This window comes from Stegastes partitus, unplaced genomic scaffold, assembly GCF_000690725.1.
Source record: "Stegastes partitus isolate 25-593 unplaced genomic scaffold, Stegastes_partitus-1.0.2 Scaffold627, whole genome shotgun sequence".
NCBI classification, from domain to species: domain Eukaryota; kingdom Metazoa; phylum Chordata; class Actinopteri; family Pomacentridae; genus Stegastes; species Stegastes partitus.
Window position 1 is genome coordinate 182,555 of NW_007578358.1, and position 25,498 is coordinate 208,052.

Here is a 25,498-nt window from a genome sequence, read left to right on the forward strand (position 1 = left end):
CTGAATACTATCCTAAACTGAGCGTTTGTGTTCGCAGATCTCGTCGGCACGTATAGGATGTTTAGGGCCACTGGTGTTTTTGCAGAGTGTGCCTTGTACCTATGTGTGGCTGCAGCGTTACAGCGCTCGACGCCTGCGTTTCCTTGGACCGCTGGTGTTTGTGTGTGCCAGTGAGTGAAGTTGAAGGGAAGGGAACAGTAGAGCAACCTCAGCCTGACACCCATCAACGTCTGCCTGTTACATTTCTATGACACGCTCTGTCTCAGGAAGAGCAGCAGCAGTGGAGCAGTGGGAGAGTGGGGGAGGCAGGAGGGGGGGAGATAGAGAGAGAGAGAGACAGGAGGATGTGGGTGGACAGGACTGGGTGGGGTAAAGGGGAAGTCAGCGGGAGGGCTAAAGCAGGACTGAAAGGTACAAGGAAAAGGTTTTTATTTCTCACGAGTGAAACATGGCAACTTTCGTGTGTGAGCTTGCGCAAGCAGAAGCTTTCAGAAGCCGTGCGTGAGAAATGCAACATGCAAGGCTGTGTTTGCAAATTCTCTGCGTGCACAACCCCCTTTTTTTTTTTCCCCCTCCATTCAGATGATTGTTAAACCTTTCAGAGGCCAGATGGTTTGAAGATCTGCTCGTCTCTTGGAACAAGTCAAGAAGGGAGAGCAGCCGACTTGTTAGCATCTATATCTGTGCCCTCGTGCCCCTCATTTATACATTCAGCCACAACAAGTACTTAATCCCAATGGCAGGTCAACCCTAATGGATGCCCTGCCAGGCTGGCAAGGAGAGATGTTATTAATGACTATGAGACGTGAGAGGAAAACCTTGAAGGAAAAAAAAACTCAAACCAAAAGACAAAAATCAACAGAGTCAAATCTTCCTTTTTGGCAATACATTGCTGAACACATTTATAACCTCTCATAAACACATCCTCTGGCATTGTGTGGAAGAAGTTTTTGTCCTCTCTCTCTCTCTTTCTGTCTCTCTCTCTGTGTCTTTCGTCTTATTATTCAAATGCAAAGCAAAAAAAAAAATAAAAAAAAGCAGCAGAATAATGCCCTCTAGCCTCACGCTTGGCTAATTTGCAGGATAAACGAAACAACTTGTTTTTCAAGGAAGCCACCAGGAAGAGAAAAAAAAAATTGTTCAAAGTTGGTAGATGTATTTGCATGCTTAATCTCAAACATGTGCCTTTTGGCTGGGTTTTCTCAGGCTCTTTGTCTTCCATCAGAGGGGCTGCTGGGGGTGTGGAGGAGGGAGGTATGGTGGGGGGGGGAGGTAGGGGATGAATGGATCTTTACTGATGTTCCTCCCTGGTGCAGGCTTGATCTGAACATGTTAAGCTACGCTGCCTCTGTGGGGAGTCACTTCTACACATCCCTCCTTCCCTCCGTCATTGTCTCGACACTAACAGGATCTCGCAGCTTTCATGCACAAACAAATTACACAAATACATGCAATGCAGATGAACGCAGTTTGACATGTTTTTTTTTTTTGTTTTTTTGGGGGGGGGGGGGTTCTGCTCAGCTTTCCAGAAATGCGCAGCTCTCTACAGCCTTCTATGGTGTTGCTTTAAAAGTACGAGGCAGAGTGGGCCTGATCAATGCTGGCCATATTCCCTCGAGAACAGACACATGGAAAAGTTGAAACCGGGCCTTCAAAAGGCTGAGCTATTGATTGAATTGCCTTCCAAAGTGTTTTTCATCTCTGGGACTATACAAGGAGAATGCCGGCTGGTGTGCAGCCGGGTGCAGATGGCATGGCTGACCACCATAGAGAGAAAAAGAGAAGGGAGAGCGAGGAGAGGAGGGGAGAGAGAGGCAGACACTTACCCCTGGCAGTGTTTTCTGTTCGTGGAGGGCGTTCTGGGCCTTGATGGCCGACTCTCGGGCGCAGTAGGTGAGGAACGCACAACCTGCAACGGCGGCACAGCACAACCTGATTAGAATCACATTAAAACCAGAACTAGCATAATAGCATAAATAATGCACAAAAAAATAATTGAGAACCAAATTAAAATGTAAGAATACGAGGACATTAATGAAAACGAATTGAAGCAATTGGACAATTACGGAACACTTAAGGAACCTGATCTGTACAGAAGTGCCTCATGAGTTAGTGAAAACTCCCTGCAAACATTTCTTTAAATAAACAGCGCCGGCTAATAAAAGCAGGCAACCGTCCAAGACTACATGTGGACAATTTTCTACGGTGGCAAACGAAGAGAAGAGACGACAACACCGACAAAAACTTAAGAGATGAGCAGAGGATTATTTGCATGAATTGCCAGGCCTGTCCAGCCTCCCCATCCCTAGTGCCACGTCCTGTCCAGAGCTCCCAGCAGCCTGGCCAGTGTCCTCACCCTGAATGTTTGTGACAGCGGCGGAGACAAAAGAAACGGGACCGCAGGAGAGAACTGAGCGGCGTAGAAAAGGAGGGATGAGATCAGTTTAGAGATAGAGGAGGAGGGGAGACACTGACAGAGAAGAGAGGTGATGTTAAAACTCTCCTGGGTGAATGCCTAAATGCAAGACTCACAGTCGCACACATCAGCCAAGGACCAATGGGAGTCATGCACATACGTACAACATCTGTCATATCCACTGCACACGAAGAGAAGAGAAGAGAAGAGAAGAGAAGAGAAGAGAAGAGAAGAGAAGAGAAGAGAAGAGAAGAGAAGAGAAGAGAAGAGAAGAGAAGGATGGAGATGGAGGGAAACCAGATGGAGTATTGAGGCAATCATTTTCCCCCTGACTATCTGAATAAATAGATTTGCTTGTGTTCTATTAATGAGGTTCATATGGGTTAGCATGCATCATATTTCTGCCACTCTGAAGATGGTTTATTAGCAGCCACTGCATTTTTTTTGGATCTCATTTCAACAGCCAAATGTATTCAGTGGGTGGTGATGTATTAAGTGTCTTTACACGGACAATATTCCAATCTGTTTTTCTTGTTTCATACCAGCTCACTTTTCCTTATCCATGCACCATTTTTTTTTCTTTTTGTGCCTCAGGACACACATATAGAAAAGTGTATGTGTTCCTTTTTTTTTGGCCATTTCATTGACCTTTGCACTATGACTGTGTCACTGTAACCTCGTCAAGACTGTATTGAAAAGAAGGGTTAAAATGCCATGTAAGTTATTGATCCATTGACTGTTCGGGGGGGAACCTGTTTCGCCTTGCTGCTCAAATCATTTACTATCCACAGCATGGGCTTGCATGCCTGCACCTGCATATACAGTACAACATTTTATCACTATTATTTAAAATCACATTCCGTTTTACTGCATGAAGCTTCTCCTTTAGTTTAGGGCAGCTTGTCTGCACACTGCCGTTGCATTTCAGTGTGTGAAAGACAGACAGTGATGGAGTCTGCCCAGGGTCGTGACCTCTGAGGTCGCTGACTGTAGCACTGGTGTCACGGTGCAGCCCTCCCCACAGCCCCTCTTGTCCCAGCACCCCTAACCTAATGATTTCCAATGGCCACCAGCAAGTAAATCACTCACACTGCTGTCTAATTCACCGCCCCTCTTCTGCATCAACGGGTACAGAAACAGCAAGGCTGTGGAACATCGCTGTTTTTGGCTTGTTTGTTTGTTTGTTTCTTAAACGGGTGAGGGTAATAGGAGGGAATGGCTCCATTTTTGTGGTTGTTTTTCTCTCTTTTTCACTCTCTGTGGGCTTATTGTTGGTTTACTTGACAAATGCTGGCCCTATCTCTGAATAAGAAACAAGTATTTTGCATTACAATCACAAATGCGATTTATTTGTTAATGTGTAATGCATAGGGCATTGAGAATAAATTAATAACAACCACAACACTGGCAAACAAAAGAGAAACATGAACTCCATTTAAATGTGATTCCGTGCTCTTTAATGTATGGCTTAATAAGAATTTGCAGGCCACAGGCGAAAAAGCTTTAACAACTCCATAATTGGAATCCAAACACGTACAAATTGCCAGTGCTGCATTGCATACCAAGTGCAAAAGTGTGAGTGGGGGGAGCATGATGAAATTGTTTGAAACACAACAAAAAGCCACTGTAATCAGAGCCTGCTGACACAGCAATGGGGGAAGCCTTCCCACTGTGAAGAGATGATCCTCTGCATCATCTGACAGAAACCTAAAACAGCTTTATCTCGCACATTGATTTCAGCTCCAAAGAGAAGAAACTCCATTCCTCTTTGCCACCCTTCCCTCTTCTCTCCTCTCCTTTTCCCAACTTCTTTCTCATCCCCCAACGTCTCCTATTTCTTAATGATATATTTTTAAGTGTGTGCACTGTGTACTGGGAAAAAAAAAAAAAAAAAAAGCCTGAGTCTCTCCATCTCCGCTGCCTTGAATTGGCATGTAATTAAAGAGTCTGATATGGAGGAGAGAGAGCGAGTGAGTGAGGGAGGCAGCGGGAGAATGGGAGACAGAGTAAGTAAGAAGTGCATTCCTGCTCGTTTGTCGTTCGCAGTCGCATGTGTGTGTGTGTGTGTGTGTGTGTGTTAGTGTGTGTCCGCTGGGTTTGTGGGTCTGTGAGCCACCTCTTACTCTGCTTTCTTTAAGTGCCAGCGGGCGTATTTGTGCCGGACAGGCTTTGAAGTCGCTCCAAAATACACAGATCTTGTCACCTGGAGTGTAAAGAATCTAAAGTTTATAGAACTACACGGTGTCGCAAAAAAGGTATTTTGACTGTCATCTTTTTCTTTGTAAGTCAGAATCAAAAGATTGTGTCTCACAAATCTTTCATGTTTTTACAGAGAGCTACAGCTAAACACTGCACTGCACACACCTTAATGTGACCAAAATGGGCACAGACTCCTTAGCCGAATACTTGCTTTATTCAACATCACCTCAAACAGCTTTTCCAAAGTGGAATCTTACTTTAGCAACATACAGTATTTCACTAAATCGCAACATATTTAACCGTGCTACTGATTTTAATTGGGCTGCTGCAGGTAATCTGGTGCACATTAGCTTGTGAACCGTTGTCATATGATTGGCTAATTCATGCTTTTCATCCATCCATATCCACCAGGGTCCCCGAGGTGTTCTCCCGAGGGACAGTTCGCACAACAAGCATGCTGACTGCACATGTGCAAGGAAAACAAATTGTGCGTAAAACACACGTCTGGTATGAGGGGAGAAAATACAAGGACAGTCATGGCAATCCACACCTTCATCGTTAACAGAGCTGTAATGGAAATAGTCACTGCAGGACTTCGGAGGTGCTTTGATTTTTGTTTTCTTTCTATCGATGGAGCTCAGACACAGTGGGAAGTTCTACATTCTCCAGATATCCCGTGTTACATCCGCCTACTGTGCTCGGCCCACCTCGGGAACAGGCACAGTGCTGCAGCCCAACCTATATCCTGTAAATATTGACTGGTTTGTTTCTCTGTGTTAGATATTAGGGGCAATGGCCCAACTGCAGTATGAACAGAGCTACATGTACAGTCCACTTATTGGAGGATGTAAAAAGCATGAATTGTAATCTTCAGGTAATCTTGGCATTAATGTTAAAGTTAAAACGTATCTATGTGTTGCTGGATAGACAATAAAATACAATAATGTAGTTTTTCTCTCCTAGGTGGCAATAGTAAAATCTCTGTATGGGCTAGGACAAAAAAAAAAGTGAAACTGAAGTGTAACTGACTGCTTGCAGCTGTCTTTCCTTGGAGTTTGTTAAATAGTTCTGGCTATCGTACAGCAGTCAATCAATACAGATCAATACGAGCATCTCCATAGTGAGAAATCTGCTGTGTGCATTTATGTATGTGGCACAACAACGTTAACATCGTCCCAGATACGGCATTGGCTGCTGCCAATTATGATACACTGCACAGGAAAAAAAAATGATCATCTGAGGTGCCTGACACTCATTTTTAGTCCAACATCCTAACGTCTTTTAGGTCAGTCTTGCGTCCAAGTGTGTTACCCTGTCGATATGTGTTTCCCCCTTAGAATAACCTGAACCAAATCTTGTCCTACATAGAAACACAAATGTAATGAGAAACAGTGTAAGTCTATAAAACACCTTGTCCTGTCAAGTTTATTGTTACAGGGATTTTTCATGTTCCAATTCTTGTAGTAGTTGCTTTATTGGGGGCACAATCTCTTAAAAAATTCACTAAAATAACAAAAAAATCCTGAGTATGTACCAACAAAAACTTCTTTTTTTTTGTACCATGCATGACCGTAGTTAAATAAACAATCATTGCACATGGACAGACAGGGCGTTCACCAAAAATTCAAACTAATAAAATTATTCCATCACCTCAGGCAGCATATTTAAGGTGATGTATATTAATTATTTTTAGTATTATTACCTCCACCAAAGAGGCCTGCATTATGCTTTCATTACTATTTGTTTGTTTGTCAGCAGAAGTACTACAAAGCAGATTTTGCTAAAACTTGGTGCAGAGGTGCAGCATGGGCAAAGCAAGAAGCCCTTCTACGCTCTCTAAGTGCCCTTCTAGTTGTGTTGTGTTTTCATGGAGATGAACTTTTTAACCCTCAGATGTAACACAGCCTCTCCTCTCCACGGCTGGTTAAAATGACCATTTTCCCACTGACCTCTGACGGCGTCTATTCACGATAATAATCTGGTGATTTGTTCTTGCTTGACAAGGTTTTGTAGGTTTGCAGATAAATTTGAGATACTTTTAAAAAGAAGCCTTTAAAATTGGACATCTCCTTTCAGAATGCTCAGTACAGTGGAGCTGAATAGATAATCCATGTAATTATCAGTCTGCTTCATGAGGACATTTCCTACTGCAGAAACAGTCCATATGTCCACAGTGAGGTCTGTGGAAATTTGCATCGCCACTGTATTTGGAAGAAATCTCACTAGATCCTCCACCTACGCACCAAAAAAAAAAAATATCTCACAGAGTTGGCAACCCTGTCTGCAGTTGCCCAGTGTTTTACTGTAAATTTAGCTGGCTGGTAGAGCCGCTAAAGCTTTCTCTGCAGCGACGTCACAATCTAATGCCTCACTGGACGGCTGAATTAACGCACAAGCATTTATGAGCTTCAATCACCATCTTAATTTAGCTCTGTAACGTTAGTAAGTTAGGACAATTCTGCTACATGTGACTTAAGCTAATACTCCTTGTTATTATCATTATTATTATTTAAAACATTTAACTAACGGTCAAACATGTCCTAAATCACTGTATTCCCGATACATCAATGAATAACTCTACAGAGGAGCTTCCATTCCCGACCTCAAAGCCATAAGAAAACCAAACGCTGCTTCACAATGACAGTGCTGACCTTTTGAACCCTGAGGGTCATTCATTTGTAAAATCACTGCGCAGCCTTTTGACCTCAGAGGACTCACAAATTAAAGCAACGGTTCCTTCTTTTGATCGGTAAATTTGCTACTATCCATAAAAGTGTTGGCAGGAATGTGGCAGAATTAGAGTTTTGCACTTTGGTTTTCTTGGGGGGTTTTGTGTCCATCTGACATGCTGGAATTTATTTACTTTAATAATATTCAGAACAAACTATAGCTACCTCAGCCACAAATATGACTGGTTGAAGGTAGGAGCACACACAGCTTTATTTATTCTGCCACTGACTGCTGACTGACTGTGACATGAGCTGCAGGAGCTCAGTACGAACGTCTTATTTTAACATTAGCGTTGGACGTAAATGGTGTGCTGCAAAATTGTCAAATGTGAATGCAATCCCTAAGAGACCGGGCTGGTTTAAACCACAACCTTTTCTCTTTTCACTCCACCTTTCATACCCTCTCTGCCTCCCTTTTCTCCATCTCCCTGCCCCAGAGGAGCCAAGCTGCCCCAGTGTAATGAAAAAGTGTGAACTTGCTCTCACTGTGGCATTTCCTTGGCCAGAAAGTGTGAAGGTAGCAGAAACCGAGCCAGTCCTGGCACCGGTCTCGCCTGCTTCCTCACACATCATTTGCACTCTTTGGAAAATGCTATCACTGTGGGTAGATTACTTGCTTACTTCATTTACTGCCATGTGGGGCTCCGAGGGAACTGATAGCCTTTCAGAGGGGTCGGAAGCTGAAACACACATCATCAGCAGCGATACAACGTGATTATGACCTGAATCATTGCCAGTCAGGGAGGCAGGAGGCGCAGTGGCACAGATTGACTATGAGGGGGGTAATCAGTCTGGTCTCAGAGAATCTTTTAACTCGTATAATCACTCCCTCCTTTTTGAAAAAAGAAAAGGAAAAAAAAATCCTCGATCTGTGCGCGCAGTAAAACAAATCGTGCTAATGCTCGGGGTGAAGGAGGGCAGAGAGAGAAGTTTAATAAAGAACAGCTGGAGTTGGCAGGGACTTTCCAAAATGCTCTCAGTCATTGTTCTGACAACAATATTTTCTCTGCCCGGGCCTAATGGGCTTGTAATGACGGTGTAATATAAGCAGTAGCCTAGCGTAACCTGTAAACCTTAATTAAGTCAGACAGTCACCTTAAAAGGGAGCTAGCAAGTGTGCTCGTTCAACATCTCCTGATCCTGAATCTGGCTACACTCTTCCTTCCATCAATCACTCCATCCCTTCATCTCTGCCGCATCCAGCTCCAAATCCTCCTCCATTTCTCCTTTCACTACCCTCCCTCCCATCATCCCGTCACCTTGAGCAATAAACCGGGGGGGGGGGGAGGATGAACACGGCAGGAGCACTGAGGAGCATCGGTGTCTATCACGAGGGCAAGAAATAGTCCCCCACACCCTCCCTGGTATCCTTGCTGACCCCTGAGTAGGAGACCTCAGCCATTGATTTGTTGCTACTCACTCACATAGACTGCACTAGCCTCCGAGAAGCAGTCAAACAGATCCATAGGCAGCGCATCCCAGAGGACCGCCAGCGTGCGCGAGTGTGTACGTACAGAATGTATAGACGCACGTGCTGTGGCATGGCGTGCAGTGCCTAATGAGTGTGACAAATGCAATAAATTCCTTGTGAAAGGCTCTGGACATGCTTCAGGATCAATACAGGGGCAAATAAGCCATCATAACGACGCGGGGAGATAGACTTTTACACCTTCAGACCCACAATCTATTGTGTTTTTCTGAGGTTAAACAGTTGTGTGCTTCATATGTAATCCAGCTTTAGAGAGTATTTCTCTGAAAAGTTGACATATGACTACATATGGTAGGTGTGCTGGCGTTAAGGAGGCCTAAAACAGAAATACAGTTTCCGATAAAGTTAAAGATAAAGTGGTTTGGGAGCAGACGCAGCGCCGTAGCCCAAGTCGTCCACAGCTTTGTCAATAAGCGGGCTTGATAACATTTTAAGATACAGCACCTTAAAGTAAGCGTCGACTTTTGTAGACCATCTGGGCACTCCGTCCCTCTATTAAAGCCACGGCCGCGATCTATAAATACATCTAGTGCCCTGCATCCCTGATGAGAGGGCTAATTGACACTGTTAATGGATTGAGTTTCACGGAGCTGTAAATAATGTGTAGGTTCACACTTACTGCCTCCTGCCGTGTTACTTCTGGGAGGGCAACAAGAGTTTACCTGCCAAGTCCCGGCCCGTCGTCCCTCCTTTTCCTTCCCCCGAGCCAAGCCTGCTCCGGCCAACAGATTTACAGAAATCAATGAAAGTTTCTCTGAGTCCCCACCACCACCACCACCACCGCCGCCCCCCCCGACCCCGACTCAAAGTCAGAAAATCTGCATCTCCTCGTCCTCATGTACCGCAAACAAACAGGACCGCACGAAAAGGAAATCATAAAAATCGCCTCTTGCTGCACAAACTCTACAATAAGTTTCCACTGATGCAAAGTCTTCACTTAATGTTTCTGATTGGCACGTTTGATGCAACATTCCCTCGCAACGTCTGTCCTCTTTCGAAAAAGGTGAAAGGCATCTAAACCTTTGAGACAGACGGATTGATCATAGCGAAGCCACAGTCAGAGATGACTGGCAGCTGCGAGCCGACTGCAGACTCAGAGATGGATCAGGTTCTCAGTCACTTTGATTTTACAAATTGAAAGTTACCTTTAAAGACATCATTTCAAAGGCCCCCAGAGGTTGCTTGGATGGACTGATTGAAAGAAGGGTGAGGAAGAAAGAGATGTAAGGAGTAGAAGGGGGGGGGGAAAAAAAAACTACCTGGCAAAAAAACCACACACACACACACACACACACACACACACAGTCACTCACACTCACTCTTCATTAGTATCTTGCTATACACAGGCAACCTTAAGAGGGAATGCTAATTATACACGCCTTTATAAACAAACTTGCAACGAGGCCTCTGCTTCTTATGGCTGTTCTCTGGATTAAATGCACGCTCCGAGTGCTGTGTTCCGTTTTTTTTTTTTTTTTTTAGTTGTACCCAGCATTCTAAGAAAATAAATATGATCTTGTGTTCCTGTCCCCGCTTTCTTTATTTATCTCATGTCACCACTGAAGCTGGAGAGGACTAATAATTAACACTAATGGTGTGACTAACAAGCAGGCACCGGGGTGTTAATTGACGTATATTTCCTCGTAACCACATTCAGCCCCGAGGATTCCAGAAATACAGATCTGCTAATAACCAGCCGAGAAGATAGACAGACAGATAGACAGACATATAGAAGGATGGAGTAGCGAAGGGAAAAAAGTCTTCTGAATCGAACCCAAAGCGCTGACAAAACAGATATGAGAACCCATCAGCCATTAATTAATCCGAGCAGTCTTTTTTAATTAAGCCAGATCTACCGTCGAACAGTGAACCACAGATCGGCTGCCATGTTGGAACTCGCATAAAGTCCATACACTGCGCTCATTCAACCAAATTAACATTTGATCATCAAAAAAGAAAACACAAATTCCGTCTTTCATCTCCCTCTTCTGCGCTATCTGGCATACAATTTGCTTGTATCACACTAAATAGAAAAAAGAAAAGAAAAAATGTGGACGCGATACATCTCCGGTACAAAGCATCTGACCAGTTTGTGTCACTGGCAATAAAGCACAGAGACTGTTGGCTACAGCGTCGCTCCTTTCGGCGTGAAAGATGGATGGAAGGAGCGAGAAGGGGAAGGGACGGCTGAGCGATGGGAGGACGGGGGTGCGAGGAAGGTGGGGGAGGCGCTGGAAATGAAGGTGGTAGTGGGGGTGGTGGTGGTGGTGGGGTCGCCCCCACAGATGCTCCCTCCGTCTCTTCACCCCCACACACACGATTCCCTCCCTCTTTTTGAGCACAGTACGGGAGCAGTCTTTTGGGGGAGGCTGGCAGGCAATCAGTGATGTCATGCCAGCAGTGCAGCGATGGCAGCTTAACCTATTTTCGGAAATACCACTGAATTTCTATTTATAACCGTGCTGAGCGGCATGTATCTTCACACATCCCTCACGGACCTGAGCATTCGCAGACATTTTTCCAATCTAAATTGTGTCTTCCTTGCATTTTGGGGATCGCTTCGTATCCGTAGGACGCAACATTGCAACACTGCTTCCTGTTGTCTTAATTAGCCGTGTTGTCAAGATGCTGCCTTTTTCTTTTTTAGCAACATCTATTTAGTTGTTAATTAATAGGTGCTTTATTATTGCTGCTTTGATCTGATGAGTAATGATAAACATAAAATAGTGAATCACCTCTAAGACCAGCAGTAGAAGGCGTTTTATTAGCGCCAACAGCTGCAGTAGTAATATTAGAATTACTACTGTTATAAAAGGGATTTTCTCGTGTCAACAGCTTTCAGGTGATTATTTTATCTGCCAGACTTGCCCTCTGCCTCCTGCACCCTCCATCCATCCCGCCCTCTGGTGCCCAAAACGGCACCGGGGCTGTCAGAGGGATCCTCCATGTCCCAAGCTGAACCATCACTCTACCCTCCCAGTGCCTGAGGATAAAAGCTCCCATTTGTCTCCGCATCTCCGACAAACACTTCATCTTTCCCCCCTCCACTTATCCATCTGTCCATACATCCATTGTTCTGTGCCATGTGTCTGTCTGTCATTCGCCTCGTGGACCCCGCTGCATACATGTGCCATCCTCCCCGTCCAATCCCTCTCTGTCACATTGGGCTGCATGACAGAGAGGGATTGGGTGACAGTGCTAAGTCATATCCGCAAAAGCTTTGCGTTCGCGTGCACTCGCAGGCAGATACATGTACAACATTTACGCATTGTTCATTCACACCAACATCAAGGGCTCAAGCGTTTGGCAATCAGAGAGATGTGACAGCTTGACTAATCTGTGATTGTTTTTTGGCCAAAACACGGGGGTTAGCGAGCCCTCCAAGGGCACAGTACTATAAGGCAAGACAAATAACTTATTATTTTCCAGGCTTGTACAAGGCTTTATCGCATGAGTTCTCCTGAACCATTCCAAAATGGAGAGGGATTATCACAAAACATTGCATTAAAATCTCCTCTCTCCCCTCTCCCTTGTTATTTCATTTTCCTTCTAAAATGAATCTGTGCCCAGCCAGGCTCAAACACAACATTAAAGAGCTCATGCTATTCTAACAGAAACCACCGACCCCCTCCTGCCTCGCTCCCTCCTCTTTTTTTTTTTTTCTCCCTCTGTGCCTTTATAACCCCCCTCATAAGAGTACACTCTGCTCTGTAGGCAATGGCACTCTCTGCTAAGCTACCCATACAAAATAGATAGGCTTCTATCCCTCTATTTAGACTAAGAAAATAGCTGTGACCTTTGTGCACGAACAAGAAGGCGGTACACTCCTGCCAACTCTACCTTTAGAGAAGAAATGTGACCTGCAACACGCCAGAAATAGTGCAACTCAAAAATCCTACCTTTAAAAATGTGAAAATACCGTTAGCACAGTCAGCAAAGACTAAAGTTTCTTAGCTTTTTTCTTTCTTTTTTTTTAAAATCTAACTCACCCCCCCAATTAAAATACTGGTTGCCATCCGAAGCATTTGACATGCAAAAAACTTTAAATGTTTTTACACATGCACTCGTGCTGCCATGCCTTTAAACACAAAACCCACACTGTGCAACAAAGCTAATGAAATGTACAGGCACTGTCGGTTTCATAAATGAATCTCTCTGATAAAGTCGCTCCATACTTTCCCTTAGACCTCATAGTACATCTTTTCCATATCTGCCCCTGCTCCAGGCACCCATTAAGAGCAAACGTATTCCACAAAGGTCATGGAATAACAGCACTTCCAATACACTGAAAGTATAATATACTGCAAACCATAATGAATGTTGCATTGGTGCAGGAAATCAATCCATCTGAAAGGCTCTCTCGGGCAGGGATTAAGGGAGAAAGAAGTGGAGACAGAATAAAAGTCAGGTGAGTCTGGTGCGTGGACACTAACCTCCAGCAGAGCGCGGCCTTGTCGGCATCTAAGATTGCCAATCTCCTTGGGAAACCAACAGAAAAAGAGCAGAGGAGAGGGGGAGGTAGCTCTCCTCATCCTGAAGTCAAGGCCCATAGCGCCTGTCAGTACCAGTTGAGCTGCTGCATCTTTTATGAGGAAAGCCCTGTTGCTTATTACAATATTTACAGACGTTTAAAGATTGCGAGGCGAGTGTTGTTACTGCATTAGCTTGGCTCGGTGGCCTTCGCTCACTAGCCCTGACAGAAGATTTTATTCTAGATTTGTTAAATCGAATCACTGCACAAAACTGCATGGAGACTGAGAATTGTTCTTTTTTTTGTTGTTTGTTTCTTTCTTTTCCTGTGGCTCACACACTCGAGACAGAACGGAATTTGTTTCCTCTTAAAACCTTTATGAAATTGTTTAATTTCATTAGCAGAAATACAATACTGTCAAAAGGCCTAAGCTACACTCATCTCTATTAAATCTGTAATATTATCACAGCGTGTTGTGTATGTTCCATTCGTGTCACATCTACAGCTCTGTTTATGGTCTGTAAGTGAATTTATCCCATCTGTTTTCTCTGGGGTAATGCTGTCCTACAGCAGTGCCGTGATCTTTGACACTTTCCATAAGGCACGCACAATATGGAGACGTGTAGATGCACTCACGCTTCCATAATATCAAACAGGAGCGAGAGAGAGAGAGAGGCTTCAACAAAACCAGAGCTTTGTTTAATCAATGCCATTCTCTTTAAGCTACATCTTTATAAAGGAAAAGTGCAGTCTCATAGCACCATACCCCTTTGGTTTGGTGCATATTCTATGTTCAAACTGTTCCTGTTTCCTTCCTTCTCTCCTCTTTAACTCACAGAGAAACCCTATCCATCAGACTGGCTCGGAGAGGGGGAAAAAAATAAAAACTTGAATAAATATTTCATTAGATTATTCTGTGATTTAATGTGCTTCTGCTTGGCTGGGGTCTATGGCAATATCTCCATTTGTAAATGCATTAACACAACGATACCCGACACGGACTTAATATTGATACTGCCTTGACCAGCAGATTGGAGCAGCATAGGGATTATTTTGTCTGTCTGCTCTGCTGAATCACACGTTCTCCTTCCATCTGATTCGAGTGCATGTTACTTCACTGCACAAAGGCAACTCACAGGAGAGAATGTAGCCATAAACTGGTGCCTTTCAAAGCTGAACTGCTAATTTGGGGAAATAAACAACAGATGTAGAGCATGCTGCACAAGTTTTAAAAAAAGAAAAAGAGAGCGAGAGAGAGAGAGCGTTGTTTTGTGCATATATGCATGTGCACAAATGTCAAAGTATGTGTTCCGCATGTGCTATAAGTAGACGTTAATTAGAGCCAAAGGGAGAAGTTTTCACAGTGTGTGATAAATTCAACATCAGGAAATCCTCTACCTATTAATACCAATTGGGCGACAATAATTGGCAGGCCATCGACAGCGTGGGCAGAATTAATCATTTGAAGAGGCAGACTAGACTGAATTTTTAATTGGCAGAGGCAGCCACTGTTTAGGGAGGCAACCAGCTGATCACCCAAGAGACTGCTGCTTCAGACAATGCACATTTGCTAATCCTCTTGAGTCAAGTTATTATGGCCATGCATTATTATCACGCTTTACAAACTAATTCCATGTTTTCCCTCATGGATTACCAAGGGGAAAAATAGTTGCATAAGAAAAGAGGAAATAATAAACACACAGAGCACATTGTGGATGAAATGAAAATCAAAATGACAGAATAAGTGCGACGACTACAAATGAACAACACTTAGTATAATGAAAATATAGCGTGTGTGTGTGTGTGTGTGAGTGTGTGTATGTGTGTGTGTGTGTGAGTGTGAGTGTATGTGTCCATCAACGTCTTTGTGAGTCTGAATATGCCTCTTAGAGGATGCTGTCCCAGTGTTTCCATCAGGATGCATACGCCATAATCCGTTTCTGCTTAATAACACAATTAACTATAAAATAACCTCATCAGAGATCACTGACACATTAGTTTGATTACGTATTGTTAATTGTGCAGCCAGGCTTCATTATGATTCTAAGTCACTTAATTTGACAGAAGTATCTGAAATGAATTAGTTTGTTTGTAAATGAATGAATAAACATTCACTTTGAGATGAACATTTGGAATTTACCATTTTCGCGTATATCAAAGAGACGACCTCGTATAGCTGCATGCAACCAGATTAATGTTTGGGATTTTGATTTATTTATTAAACAGAATAAATGTCCACAAAACCCATGACTGACATTTAGTTCATTGGACTTTTCTTTTCCTATTTAAAAAGGGATTTCTCTTTGTTACAAGTCTCTTTTGAGTTTATGTTTTGCATTTCAAACTGAGGAGATGATCATACAGACTCTCACTGAAAGCCAGCCTACATCTCAATTACAGATTTAGGAAAATAAATAAATAAAATAAAAGATTTGATTCCACTTCTTTTTTTTTTTACTTTACCACCAGGGGTAGAATGATGTAATAAAGTGATGATAGTTAGTGTAATAAGAAGAAGGAATCAGAGAAAAAACTTTTCAAATGTGAGAGACAATCTAGTTAAGCAATTAGTTCAGTGTAATAATTGAAAATTCATGACTAACAATGTGCTTTGTGCTGTTCATGCTACACTTGAATTATGTGCACATCTCCCTAAGATCAGGATTTTTGTTGTTGCATGTGATGGAAACATGTCCTGCATGTGTTACATATCGAAGAGCCTCTTTTCCCTGACACCATGTTGAGGTGACAATCACTCAGGAGCCAGATACTGCAATCATTATGCAAGACAGGGCAATGACATTTCAGTATATGCATGCACACACACGCACAAAAAACAAACTACATACCAACGAATGGCCAATGAGTGTTCTGGGAAAAAAAATAAAAATGTCTTCCTTTCTCCAAGCTGACAACATCAGCTGCAGGAGCTGCATGAAACATGTGACTAATAGGAGCCGTGGTAGTTCAATCTAACTGCAGCCACATTCAGTATAAAACCTTCACAAGCATTTTGTGATCAACACAGGGACTCAGTGCTGCGTGCCTGTGGTGGACAACCTTTGTAATAATAACAAAATTAATATCTTTCGACGGTGATTTCGTACAAGACATAACGCGCCGTGCAATGTTTGCAAATGGCATTTACATTACTGTCATACATTATCATTTGTCTTTTCTAAATGTCACTGCAATAAAAGGCTTATCTCCTGCACTAACATCCTTCACATATCAACATCTGCTCTGCAGGAGTGCAAAAATGAAGAATCCCAGAGGGGAGAAGCAGAATTATGAAAAAAAAAAAAAAAGAGAGAAAAAAAAAAGCTTTCTGCAGCAGTGTTGTTGCAAAAATGAGAGTCGTGGCTGCTGTGTGTTTTTTGGGTCTGTGACTCCTATGGGGCAGCTTTAGAAACACACAGATGAAAATCACACACACACACACACACACACACACACACAGCAAAAAATAACCTCAAATAAACATGCCTTAATCTTTGTGGTTCCCCCTTTGGAACACGTGAATGGTGCTTCAAACTGTGTTCAAATTAGGATTACAATCAAACTAATGACTATGATGCTGTCATTATTATCATGATGCCATTTTGTTATTTCAACCAGATAAACGTTTTTCTGTGAGTGCAAACAACAAAATTAAAGTTGGGTGAAAAGTGTTGATGGGTGTTGATGACGATGATAATGATGATGGTGACGTCTGCATTGCGTGGATCAACGTTGGAAGGGGGAGTGGTGGTGGGTGGGTGCGGGGGGGTGGCACGTATTGTGAAATGGTTTTCCCACCCAGGCAGTGATTTCCACACCGTATATTCTTACTAACCAACTTCATTATGGAAGATGGAAAGTGTCACTGTATATTTATGTGTGTGTGTGTGTGTGTGTGTGTAGCCAGCTCAGTGGATTTCCATCCCCCTGCCTCTCCCTCAGCCTCCCATTTAAGCAGAAGCAGCGCAGCATCACTGCCCCACTCTGCGCGGCGACGTCCGTCATCTTGTGACAGTTCTTGCGCCCTTTGGAGACATTGTAGTATTGAACTGATTCCACCGTGTCGGGTTATATTTTGCGCCCAGCCCGCTCCATTCGCACATGGGGGAGATGTTAAAGAAAGCATATGGATGAATAAATGATGCCGCCCCTCCGCAAAAAGATGGGACTGGCAGGGGAAGGCTCTTTAAAAATGCATCCTTTCCGAGCGCCTCTGCCCCACTTAGGAGCGCGTTAAGAAAATACTCCTCAATTTGCAATAAAAATAAAACAAATCCTCGCATTGAAAGCACTCATCTTGAGCTGTGCGTAAACCTCCCTTTTCTGGGAGGCTGATCTAAAATGTGGAATTCTCAGATAACGCTTATAAAATTCTGTCAAAATAGAAAAATGAGAAGAAACTTGCAGTTTTTACGCACAACAATCAGAACTGGGACAAAATTCCAAACCTCATGAATGTTGGATGAAATACAGCCTGAGCAATGATGAGCAGGATGATACAGACAAATTGTTTGGGCTGATCATTCCCGGGCTAAAGCTGATCAAATGTGAGAATAAAAGTGGCACATATACGCATTTCGGCACAAATCAGTAGAAAAGCTGCAGGTAATAAGCAATAATTAAGGTTCAAATGGGCCTCGCGGCCATTCGAGGGGCGACACATTACCTTTGTGCATGCCGGTGTATCGGTCCTTGAGAACTGTCAGTTCGTGGATTTTCCCAAACTGTTCAAACAGGGGTTTCAGGTCTTTTTCCTCCAAGTTCCGCGGTATCTGCCCGATAAACAGCTTAATGGCATCTTGGTCTTTCATGTTGCCGCTCTCCGGATGAATTGAAATGGGTTCTGACCCGTTCATGGGTTTCGGGAATGTGATCTGAGGGTACTGGTGCTGATGTGGGATAAGTAGTAGTGGTTGTTGGGTCGGTGGTGCCCCCGGTCCGGTGAAAACCAGGCTGGAGTGAGCGGGCTGGGGCTGCTGTGGATGATGCTGCCTTCTTGTTTCAGTCTGAGTGAATCTGGCCATTCTGAGCTGGGAGCAGAGTGGATAATAATGACAACACACACACACACACACACGCACACACACACTGTGAGAGAGCAAGCACTCAGCTGGAAACCAGGCTGACTTTCTATCCGACACACAACACACACACACACATACACACACACGCACACACACACGCACACATAGTAAGGCAAAGAGGAGGAGGAGGAGGAGGAGGAGGAGGAGGGGGTGATATTGGTTGGAATAAGCGCACAGGAGCGATATGAGACACTCTGGAGCGACACCCAGTGGCATCTATGGAGCACTTCAACTCAGGAGGGACAGTTTGGGCAAAAAATATAAATAAAAAATCTGTGTTCAAACCAGCTTCTTTGTTTTTTAAACTATTGGTGACCAACTATGGCAAATCCTTTATATAGCCAAGCACAATGGAAAACATTCCCCAGCAGACATCCTGACTTGTCGTGGCAAGAAAAGCACCACTGTTACACGAGTGATTCCCCTGTTTAGGTGATAATAGCTTTATGTAGCACCTTTCGAAAACAAGGTCAAAGTGCTTTACAATAACACAAATGTCAAATTAGACAAAAACAGCATCCGTGTACAGCACATCCAAGGTAGCAAATACTGTGCCAACGTGCCCTGCAGCAGAAAGAACCATGATTTAGCAGTACGAAAGCAACCCAACAACACCAGAAACTGCAGTTAAGACCTGTAGTATCATCCACATACTAGAGACCAAACCCCACAAAAATGTTGAAAAGCTCCATTTCACCTGATCACAATACAGGCTGAGGCCCTACAGTGCCACCAATCATAGAGAACAAGCCAACCAGTGCAACAACAAAGATAGAAACCACAATTCTACAAATAATGGAACACAATCCAACTAATATGAATATTTTGCCTAAAACCTTACAGTGTGAATCATTTTGGACACAGGCCCAGACTCCAGGCGGACATCCCATGATGCACTGAGCACCTCCCTTCTACTCTCCATACATTTATAAACCACTTTCACATCACTAACGTTGCATATTTTTCTCTTGGAATTTGTGTTTTGTCCTCTCTATAAGCATCTTTTGCTCCAGAGCGACATGTTTCAGATCTGCAGTTACGACGCCAGTGTTTAATGTTCTCTTACGTCTTATTTCTACCTGCCAACCAAGCCTGGTTCTGCTGGAGGTTCCTTCCTGTTAATTGAGAATACAAACTGCCCACCGTTGCCGGAAAGTGTGCGTAAAGGAAATCTTTGGATTTGCTGGGTTTCTATCTATAATCTAACTTTGTGAAGTCCTCACTTCAAGTGCCTTGAATATTGTGAAGTATCACTATATAAATAAAACTAGAATGATTTTTAAACTTAAATCAAAGTTGGTGGGATTGGGCAGTAATGTGCACACAGGTCTGAATATAACAGATCACTATCCAGCTCTTACATCTTGTTGTACAGTCAGAATAAACTGATGACTAAAACTGGTTAATAAAAATAATTGAATAATGAAATATTATTCAAATAATCATATTTGAACAACGACTGAGTTATTTTATGGTCTTATTTACACAGTCTTATCTCTGTGCAAAAATGCAATTTAAAACTCCATCCTAGTTAGGCTCCAACAACTCAAGTGTTTTGAATCTGAAATTCCCTCTTTGTGTTTTTATGCCTGCAAAGCCAGCTCAGTAGAAAAAAACATGAACTGGCAACACCCAGAGAAGAAATCTTGTTCTAAAAAAAGACTGTTACCCATTTCATTTGGCCAATTTAGGCTCCTGAATCTTCATATTAGGCTCCACACTCTAATATTTCCACTGAACAAGGACTGTGGACATTTTTTTTTCCCTCCGCGAACTTGTGCTCGTAAGGAATCGCCTGACAGCCAGCGCTGAGAGGAGGAATGATTACAGAGATCAATAACTCTTTCAGCACTTTCATTGTACATTGCATGTACGGTTTTAATGAGCATAGGCATGTGATTGTTGTACAAAGACAGCGTCGAAAAAAATAGAACCTGTCCTTCAATAGTGTTCAGAAAAATAAATGATAAAAATATAAATTGAGGTTGAAGGCCAGTTTGACAATTTGCTAATTAACTGTGCAATATCCATAAGATTCTTTTTAATAAGTATGTCCACATTTCCTTGGTCCATAGAGCAGAAAAGAGGCTCATTCCACATTGGTCTGACTTCATAGTTTCTCACAAACCTTCAGCGCTTATCAATTTTTAAGCCATGCTGCTAAGATTATTGGAACAATATGCAAAAATATGATGTTATTTCATCCTTCTTCAACTTCAGAACACACAACTAATATGAATGGGGTGCAGGATGTTGTATTTTATCAACTCATGGAACTGAAAATGTCTTTATTGTTTAAAAAATCTATACTTTTAAGTTTGTAATGCACATTTTTTGACTGCATTCCATTTAGGTGAGATAATTCTATCTTTGTGACTTATTGTCATGACTTAGCTCAACAGATTAGCTTGTTTTTTTTCCCCCCTCACCTGTTCTTTTCCGGCTATGACAAGTCAAAATGTCTGCTGCGGAAAAAAGGTCTATCGGTCATCAGTTTGAGTCAAGGGACCAGCAAACATTAACCACAATTAAGAGACTTACTGTAAGTACTTTTCAAATAGCATGCAGGCTAATCCCCCAAGAGAGGGTTTATTTGCATCATTTGCCTTCTCTGTGCAGACACTGTCAATATCACTCAGATTAAAATCCTTCATGAAAATAAAATACTGAAATAAGGACAACACTGACAGATGAAAAAAAAAAAAAAACAGAGGATGCTAATGCACAACAGTGTAGGTGGACTTGCAATTTAGCCAACCTTTAAATAAAACACATCTGCAGGACAGATTTCTAATTACAGCCTATTTAACAGTGGATTAAATGAAGTGATATACTGTCAGTGACAGCAGGCTCAAGGCTGCAAGGTGAATCAATACTGCTGGCTGCTGCTGCTCCTCTTACTGTGGAGGAACGGCACCACAGGGGTGCCCTCCCAGAACTTTGACTTCTGAATATCTGCATGGCTGTGTGAGCGAATTGCCTTCAGCTGTCTCTGTTGTTCTGAGCTCAGCAGCACACCTGAAGAGCGAGCAAAGTCTCACTTCCAAAGGGGCCCGGTGTGGAGTAGAAACAGATTGGTCAACAAAGTTCAGGGTTGAGAGAAGTTTGGGAAGAGAGAAAAAAAAAAAACAAGATACAAGCCATCCAGAGGAGATGGAAGTGAAGATCACTCCAGCTTTATGTAAGTCTGCTTCAACAAAAAAAAAAAACTTCTTTTTGCAAAGTTCAATCGGGAAAGACACGAGCAGGCAGGGGCACACATTGACACGACCGGTCAATAAAACAGTGGGTGGTAGCTACACAGACACAAGGCCTTTTTCATTGTAAACTTGTTCTTTTGAAATGTGAACGTAATTCTTTGAAGCAGTAGGTCCCAGAACGCCGTGTAAGTTACAGTTGCTGAAATTGCTGTTTGTTTTCGATTCGGGCGCCCAAATCAAAGTGTTATTTTATGCTCCGTTCATCGTGTTATAAATCTATTGATTAGAAGAGGCAGGGTACTGACTGAACGTGGCCGGCCATCTGAATGGGAGCCGGCGGAGACAGGATTCGGGAGTAGATGTGTTCGGCGGATGGCTCAGCATGTTCACCCGCTTACATCTGCGGTGAGGAAACAAACAGGGACGCAGTGCTAGCTCATATTGAATAAGAGTAGTGAGCTGTCATGGCACTGGGCTCAGCGGCCTCTGAGGGTGGTTGAGTGGCTATTTTTAGGGATGTGGTCAACGCAGGGGGAGGGGTATTGAGAACTTCCACTTCATGGTTTTTTATTGACCAGTGCCATTAGTGTTTCGCCAAGCTGAAGGGGAGAGACAAGAAATCAATAAAGGTCACACTATTAGTGCGAACTAAAAAGTTACATACAATTTAACTTGCTGCCGTTTTATTCTGCCGCTTGTTAACCAGTCTGGACCCTGAGAGGGAGGCAGCTCGGCTCGATCTTGTTCAGCTTGGGAAGTCTGTGAGGCCCAGAGGGAGACGAAGGCAGCTCAGGGAGTCATTTTGCATTCCGTGTGCTCTTGTCGACATACAGCACGAGATCGACAGACATGCTTTCACACACACAACCTCCTAATTATCTAACATTGTTCTCCACATCGAGACGCTCGCTTACTTATTGTGCAAACACAGCAATGCGCAAAAAGCATACAGCAGCGCATATGAACGCACGATTTAAAATTCAATATGCCGTCTAGTTAGGAAACGGAGTCAGCGAGCGAATTAGGAACTTGACATAACAAAATGTGCAACACTTTGCTGTTAAGGGAAAAGCTCTTCTCTGCTTGGGCTGGCATGGTAAAAAAAAAAGTTTTGAGAGTGTAGCTGTGGGTTAATAGGCGGTAAGAGTTAGAGGTGTCCCCCGGTGCCTAATTCACCATTGCACTCCGGTTATGCATTGCAAAGCATGCTTGTTCAACTGTAAGGTGTTGTTCGAGGAAATTAGGGTGTGATGTGATGATGGCGTATCACACTGGAGACAGTTTTATGGACCAGTGACTTAGCAGGCTGATGAGATGTGATAAGAGCGGAGCTAAACCGCGGAGTCGGGGTGCAGCACCTTCCTCCTCCGAGCCCCGGGTCCCTCGACTAAAAGTAGAGGAGAACTCTTTGATATTGATCAGAGCTTCTTCCACCGAGGAAAGACGCTTCCGCATGATGTTGGGTCTGTTACCAACAAATAAAGGGGCGAGGAAATAAACTAAAATGACACTTAAATAATTGGAAAAAAGTGTTGCCCTGCATTATTTTCTTAGCTGAAAGATATAAGTGGTGCTCCACTTCATCTGTTTGAAGCCCCACAGCCTGAAATGACAAAACAGAAACTGCTGAATGTTCTATATATTCTATATTCTTGTCAAGTGTAAATAATCAGCAAAAAAGAGCTGAATATAAAAAAAAGCAATGTAAGACCACTCAAGCAGCCGAGTCTCCTATTTTTAATTCCAGTTTGGTTAGGGCGTAAGTGTAGTCATTAGGAGACAGAAGGAAGAGAACTGCCTCTTTGAATTGTGCTTACTGTAACTAGCTGTCTAAATAATCATGCGCTAAACAACCTTGCTTCACCCTCTATGGAATAAACTATTATTTTTCAGAGAATGTCAGATTTGAACTGCAGCAGAGGACTGTAAAAAAAAACTTTCACTTTATTAAAATATACCTAAATATAGCCCAGAAACTCCAAGGAACTATCACAGATTAAGATGTTTCTCAAATTCCTAATTGTCCCTGTAGACTTGAAATGTTATTTAATTCTGCTTGGTTTCTGGCAGCTGGCTGATTTGGTTCAAGCTCATTCTGGCTGTAAACAGACCCAAACCCAGTGTGTGACTTCCTCCTGCTTAATTGGTTCTTCTTTATCCACAGAGGGTGTGAAGAAGACAATCTTCTCCTGCACAAGGTCCCTTGCTGAGCATTATACGACTTGAAGGATAAGAGAAGAGCCAATCATTGGGAATAATTTTGACATATTGAAGATTAATTTTATCACCCAAAAATTGCCTGCGAAGGGATCCCGTCACCCACCGCGATTGTGGTTTTGTTGTAAAAAGGAGAAATAGTCGGCCCGCAGAGCAATCCTGTCTGCTAATCTGAGTCACTGCTGTGATCTGAGTAGCCTCTGAGCTACCTCAATTTTAAGATTGTCTGGACTGCTGCTGTTTTAGTATTAATACAATTATCTCCAGAAAAACATCATTATATCAACAGACCGCATTATGTGCCAACAGCTTTTCTGCATCCTGGGCTCGATTGTGGCCATTTTGTGGACAGATAAATGTCCTCCCTAGAAAGTATATAGCAGGAAAAACTAAAATAATTGCTGCAGTGTAACAAGTAAATTCTTGCTATATTGAAGCAGATGTTCAGATTGATGTATGAGAGAGATAACAACCCAGTTTCTTACAAGAGCCTTCAAAAAATAAATACAAATCTGTACCAGAATTGTGGAATGTAGAGACAATATTAACAAGACTTTGCAGTTTTTCTGCTCACAGCCTAAATCACCATGATTTAAATGAAGTGGATTGTGGATTAAATGGGCATTTCATTGCAGGGTACCACTACAGCACATCAGCACACACCAATAAAACCACTTACCTAATATTGTGTAGCTTTCCTTCATGCCACCAAAACAGCTTTGATCCAGCCTGATGCAAAAACTCCACTGGGCTTCCAAAGGTGTCCTGAAGGTATCAGGGGCCAAGACATGAGCAGAAGTTGTGGAGGTTGGGAGGTAGGGCCTCCATGGATAGGACTTTTGCAGTGTGACAGGGTGCATTATCCGCTAAAAGAGGACATCAGGGAATACTGGTGCCATGAAGGGGTGCCTGTGATCTGCAACAATGTTTATTTAGGTGCTACATGTCAAATTCACTTCCACGTGAATGCAGGACTCAAGCACTCCTTTCAGAACATTGCCCAGAGCATCACACTTCCTTCACTTTGTTTGCCTTCTATCCACAGTGCATCCTGCTGTCATCTCTTCCCCAAGTAAACGATCCAAACGCATCCAGCTGTTCACATGATGTAAAAGAAATCAGGATTTATTAGACCACTGTGTCATGTTTTAGCTCTGACACTCGTGCACATTCTAGCGTTTAGCATGAGCACTCTCACCACAGCAAGCCATCATAGCCAGGATTAGCAGTTTGTGTTCCAGGAGGTCTTCTGTGGGATCAAATCACACAAGCCAGTCTTTGCTTCCTTCCCATGTCGGCAGTGAGCTTTGGCTGCCCATGACCCTGTTGATGGTTCACCTGTTATACGTCCTTGGACAACTGTTGTTCGCTACAAACCACTGCCTACCAGGAACACCCCACAAAAGTTGCTGTTTTAGGGACTTGGTTGTTTCGCTGTTGCAAGGCGAAGTAAGAGGCAGCATGGTGGTACATATGGAGGACCAAACATGATGCAAGAAAAAACGAGCTGGAAAAAATTGGAAGCTACTTATTTGTGGTTTCCAAAGCAAAGAGCAGCCTCCCTTCAGAGTAGAAAATCCGCATTTCATGTCCTGGTGTCCTGGTGTATGTATGGCCAGCTTTCCCAGTGACAAACTGGCCAATCAGGTCAAACTATAGAATGGGGTTTCCATGATTTTCTTAAAGTTCTTCC

The 25,498-nt window shown here is 43.1% G+C and overlaps 1 protein-coding gene across 4 annotated transcripts in view; it reads right to left on the reverse strand.

Annotated features, from left to right (window-relative positions):
• The window catches only part of celf5a (cugbp, Elav-like family member 5a), a 192,454-nt gene extending 174,040 nt beyond the window's left edge, over positions 1–18,414 (reverse strand). For 3 of the 4 annotated variants that reach the window (XM_008289638.1, XM_008289639.1, XM_008289637.1), the window contains exons 1-2: positions 17,971–18,328; positions 1,827–1,909 (exon numbers count right to left, since the gene is read on the reverse strand). In XM_008289638.1, the coding sequence (XP_008287860.1) occupies positions 1,827–1,909; positions 17,971–18,328 (441 nt within the window). Of the gene's footprint in view, positions 1–1,826; positions 1,910–17,970 lie in introns of all 4 variants that reach the window. The other variant, XM_008289640.1, reaches the window with a different exon arrangement.
• Between the last annotated feature and the right edge of the window lie 7,084 nt (positions 18,415–25,498).